Raw genomic sequence first — 5,511 nt, forward strand, 5'->3', positions numbered from 1 at the left:
TTTAAATTTTTGACTGAAATTGCTGCTGAACCACCTCCAAATTGGCTACCCTCTCTGGTTGATTGTTCGACCACCTACTGGATTTTTTTTTTCTTTTTGCTTTTTATATTTATATTTCTATATTTTTTATAATAGAGATACATGTTGTATTATTATTGTTACTAACATGGCATTCTAATGGTTCGGTCAAAATTTTAAACAGAAGTTTGGGGTAGAGAGTTATAACTTGTCATTTATGCTTATCACGATGAGTTTTAATTAAGCCAATTTTTAAACCAAATGGACTCCGAAGCTTATTGCAAATAAGTGCAACCACAAAGATTGACTTTGTATTTTTTTCAAAAATAATTGAAAATAATATAGTAATTTTTTTTTTCTCTCAAAGTTTATTCCCCTAATTAATCTCACTTTGATAAAGATCATCACATATTTGTGTTTATTTTCGGATTCAGGATTAGGTGTAAAAAAGAAGAAGAGATCTCCTGTAATAATAATAATAAAAACCAACCGTACGTCCAGATTTAATTAATTCTCTCTATACCTGGCTACATCTTGTTCTTCATTCTTGTCAACTTTATTGTCCTTCACCACCCACAGAAACCAACACCATCTTTTAATTAATCCAACCCCTATCTCGATCTCTTATTTGATCATTGGACATGGTTGTCACCGTCTCCGTCAAATATTGCTCATCGAGCCATGCACTTCAATTGATTACCAGTCTCGATCCCCTCTCAAACTCGTGGCGCAAAAGGTCCGAAGCGCAAACAAAGACAGCAACCCCGGCCTCAAGATCCTCCCAATTTTAAATAAAATGGATAGGTTAAGATTTAAAGTTTATGCAATTAACTAATGATATACATAATTCTACGTATAATTTAAATTTTTTAAAAAACGTATTAACATTGACTTCTTATATACCATTAGATGTATAAATTTTAAATCTTAACTATGAAATAAATACTATATATCCATTTAAACATATTGATTAAAACCTCCTTTGAGAGGGAGAGCCGCGAAAGAGATCAGAGAAATGGATTAAATCTGGACGGTTGATTTTTTTTACAGGAAATCTTATGTAGTTTTTTCTAGAGCACCTAAGCGGAAACCTTTATTTTTTGCTTTTTAATTTCTTTTTGGCAGAGAGAGAGAGAGAGAGAGAGAGAGAGAGAGACGTAGCTTACAAGCCAGAATGTGACATGAAACCAACAGCAATAAAGTCTATCATAAATACATCTCTTATTGGACATTATATATATCTCTTATTGGACATTATATATATATATATATATATATATATATATATATATATATATAAATTAACCACAAGATTAAGAACAATACATGGGGCCGGCCCTAGAAAGAAAAAGAAGAAAGAAGATAGAGGTGTACGAGGAGGAGGGAGGTGTGGAGGTGCTTCCCTCATAGTCCTTTTAGGGCTATGGAGGTTTTTTGTTTTTTCCCTGGCTTTGACCGAGTGGAGCTTTTGTTCTCCTAGTCCTTCTAGGGCTATGGAGCTTTGTGTTTTTTTTTTTTTTCTTGTTTTTGGTTTATTTATGCTGAAAGGCTAACACAAGACGTCTCGTAGGGAAACGACTTCTCCGTCTGTGTCGCCGGGAAAAGTTTGGCTGAGTTTTCTTCTTCTACATCTACTTTTGAGGCCAGATCTATGTTTTTCTGTTAGTTCCTGCAAGACACGAGCAGTTTCTCTTTCGACGCCGGCTTGTGTTGGGTGCTTTCTGTAGTTATTTTTTTCTCTTTTTTTTAGAGTAGTTTTTGAAAGTATTTCTGTTAAATTTGCAGATTTTACTAGACTTTTTATGGCTTATTAGCTAGATCAGCCATTTTTTCTTTGTTAGGGGTGCTTTATTGTTAAAGAGTGACTCAAACTTCTGTCATTATATTATTTGTTTATTTGTATGCAGCACCCAAGTCAGTTTTTTCTAGCTTATATTAGTGTGTAGGATGTCGATGTGTCTCTATTCACTGTATTTGCCTTCGGGCCTCTTTAGATTAATGCATGGTAGCTCCAGCTATTTTGTTCAAAAAAAAAATATATATATATACAAATTAAGAACATATGGGTGAATTAATGTGATCGAGTAACTTCTGAGTCTCCGATCCATCTAGAATCAGTTACTTCCACGTACGGGACCATATCCTCAACCCTTGAGCATTGAGATGTAGGTGAAAATGCAAAGATAAAAAGGAACAAATTAAGGGAGACATTTAGATATATATATATATATATGGTCATGATCAAGTTGACTCGAACGAGCGAGACGAAATGGCTGAGGCTGAAGTATGAACATTTGATATGAGAGAGCAGATTGCCAAAACTGTAATGTTGCTTTCACAGCATTTCAAACATGCATGTGAAGCATTTTTATTGCTAGCTTGTTTTAAATATTAAATTTGTGGAAGCAACCAAAACTGCTTTGGCAATATCATTTCTCCATAAAACCTCGCTTTTTAAATAATAATAATAATAATAACTAAAACAAATTAATTGCTCTCGACTTGGCTTGATGATCAGGAGTAGTGCATGCGGATCGGACGTCTGGATATTAATCACTGATCTAGCTACTTCACTGCTTTCTGGCAAATGGCTCGGACATTTTCGCAAACTCACTCAAAACATTGGCGAATCAGTGGGGGGAGAATTCACCAAATGTAGAATGCTATTCCAGTAATTCTTGTTGTCTTCATAGCAGTCGCTGCCGCTGCCGCTGCCACTGCCACTCCCACTGCCACCACCATTGTCAGAATCATCACCTCCATCTGATAAACTCCGGTCATCGGAATTGTTAAGCAAAAGAGTAGTGAACCCCTCCTCTCCCATCAAATTCCCAAAGTGAACATGTCCACCAGTACTTGTCCTCAAAGATTCTGGAGTCCACGTGCCTTCCATGGACATTGACATGTCATGAACGCCAGATGTAAATGACAACGAATTCTCCATGCCCTCTTTGTATTCGGGCAAATGGGTCGTGTTTTCCAACCGTTTCCAATCCTGCTGATCACCTTCTTCTTTAACAATTCCGGCCTCGGAAGAACCTGATTTACTGCCAACAAACTCAATCATTGGCATTGGATTCTCCCCAACTCCAACCATCATAATTGGCGGCACGTTCTCTGAAAATGTAAGTGTTGATGTGGGTGATTCAAGGTCGGCACTGCCGATTCCGGCGGCTGCAAGAACACCGCCACTGCCTTCGGTTGATCTAGACCATCCACCATTCCAAGCTTTTACTACATCTAGATGCCTCGGAGACTGTTAAATATAAATTAAATTATTAAATTCATTATTTTTTTATAAGTGGCCGGTATCAGAGTAAATGTCTTGAGTTTAATTCTTGTTTCTTTTATTCACCTCTCATTTCAATTAAATATTTTACATTTTGAGCATCACTTATTAAAAAAGAGTTTAAGCCCACACGTTAAGGGAAGTGTATGTATTAAAATATAAATTAAATAATTAATTTTTAAAATAAATGCTGATTTAACATGAAAGACCGGTACCTCAGTTTTGTTTAAGAGGTGAGCTGAAGTGGAAGCAGAAGATGAAGAAGCATGCCCTGCTGGGTTTCCAAGCTGATGATGTTGGAATGAATGTGATGAACGTAGCTTTGATTCTCTAACCAGTCTTGCTTCAGCTTCGAGCCGAGCACTCTCCCACTGAGCCATGTGGCTGAGGTTGGCAGCATTCTTGGATTGGCCGTCGTTGGAGAGAAGGGCATCATTCTTGGGCTTGTGGGTCACAGGGTCGATCCCCATTTTGGCTAACCTTTTCTTAAGATGCGTATTCCAGTAGTTCTTGATCTCATTATCTGTTCTCTTCGGCAAGTGAGTAGCTATAGCCGACCACCTGAGGACAAGACAACAAAGACAGACCTCAAAAACTAAAGAAAAACCCTCGAAATTATCGATGTTCTAACCATCTTAAGACAAAACCACACTTCCATGATCACTATGTGCAAGAAAGAAACCTCAATTTCTACATGACATGTTCAAAAATTAATTTATAGATCCTTTGCAATTCTATTATATTTATATTTTTTATTCTTTGCATCTAAAGACAACCAAATTAATAAGATTGTGAGTCAGAAAATACAACTTAATAATGAAAAACTGAGAGGCCATTAATACATGCATTTAAAGCTTGTACTATATAGTATATAGTATAGAGGAGAATTCAAAAACTGGAATAATTTCTTACAAAAAAAAAAAAACTAGAATAATTTTAGTTTCCTGTAGAAAACAATTTTATTTTTTTATTTATTTTTAAAAGAAGGGTACTCTAATTAAACTTCGTTCAAACTGAGGAACTTAAGACTCAGATGAAGCATAAAATCTTCTTATTATCTTTTTATGGCAAATTAAAGTGGAGACAAAATAATAGATATATTGAAAAGAAACTTGATATTATACCTGTTCCCTAAAAGAGCATGGAGTTGAATGATAGTTTGTTCTTCTTGCAAGCTGAACTTGCCTCTCTTAATATCGGGTCTAAGATAATTAGTCCATCTGAGTCGGCAGCTCTTCCCACACCTCTGAAGGCCTATAAACAAGTACAGAAGAAGGTAATTAAAGGGAACAGCAAGTGAAGTAATTTGAAATATTTGACTAGTTAGTATTTCGATCCTAACAAAGGAACAGGTACTACTGCAAATCACCAGCTTTTGTCGGCAAGGCACGCCAGCTTCCATGGCCATGTTCTTCAATGTAAGCTAAGAGCTTTTGATCTTCTTCCGGCGTCCATGGCCCTTTCTTCAAACCCACCTTGTCACAGCATGGTGACCGACCCATTTGGAAGTGATAAGTACTAGCAAAGGAAGCAGTGCTACTTTTTGCTCTCTTCTTTATTTAAAAACACAAGGAGTGCAGAAACCTGTTGAGAGAGAGAAACAGAGAGAGAGAGAGAGAGAGAGAGAGAGAGAGATTTGTCTTTGCTAATGAAGAGATGGGAAGAGGAGAGAAATGTCAGCGAGATAATTGGGATAAAGAAATAAATATGATCAGAGTATATATAAAACTCGCATGCCAAAAGTACCCCTTGACTTCCATATGAATTTGGGGGCATATTTCATGTTGTATATTCATCCAATAATAAATTACTTCTTCATATAAAAAAAATTAATTTTTTTTTTAAGTGAAATAATAATAAGTTACTTCTTGTTCAAGAAGCAATAAATATTAGATAAACTATAAAAACCATACTTTTATCTCATTTTTATTTTACTTTGTTAGGGTGATATTTCCAATCAACCCATAATCCAGTTCTTGTTAAAAAAAAAAAATTAAAATTAACAATACCACATCAATAAAATGAGATAAAAATAAAATAAATGTGTGGTGTATGGTATTATATTAAAAGTTAAGGTACATGTTAGGCGGGAAATCACCTGAGTTCACCACATTAATATTTAGACATCATTTTAGCCGAAAAAAAAAACTAAAGTTAATGGACTTAGGTCCACTTAGATATATTAAATTAACTATTCGTTTAAG

General features: G+C 35.4%; 1 protein-coding gene across 2 annotated transcripts; it reads right to left on the minus strand.

Moving 5' to 3' along the window:
* Positions 1-2,216: 2,216 nt before the first annotated feature.
* Positions 2,217-4,956, minus strand: LOC133859683 (transcription factor MYB106-like). 2 transcript variants are annotated; one of them, XM_062295183.1, is made up of 4 exons: positions 4,677-4,956; positions 4,432-4,561; positions 3,523-3,868; positions 2,217-3,274 (listed from the first exon to the last, which is right to left on the minus strand). In XM_062295183.1, the coding sequence occupies exons 1-4, from the start codon at positions 4,807-4,809 to the stop codon at positions 2,633-2,635; spliced, it is 1,251 nt and encodes a 416-aa protein (XP_062151167.1). In that variant the 5' UTR covers positions 4,810-4,956; the 3' UTR covers positions 2,217-2,632. The 2 variants fall into 2 exon arrangements, with proteins under 2 accessions (XP_062151167.1, XP_062151168.1); XM_062295184.1 differs by having other exon boundaries at positions 4,667-4,882.
* Between the last annotated feature and the right edge of the window lie 555 nt (positions 4,957-5,511).

The sequence above is a fragment of the Alnus glutinosa genome, chromosome 2 (assembly GCF_958979055.1).
Source record: "Alnus glutinosa chromosome 2, dhAlnGlut1.1, whole genome shotgun sequence".
In the NCBI taxonomy this organism is placed as follows: Eukaryota; Viridiplantae; Streptophyta; class Magnoliopsida; order Fagales; family Betulaceae; genus Alnus; species Alnus glutinosa.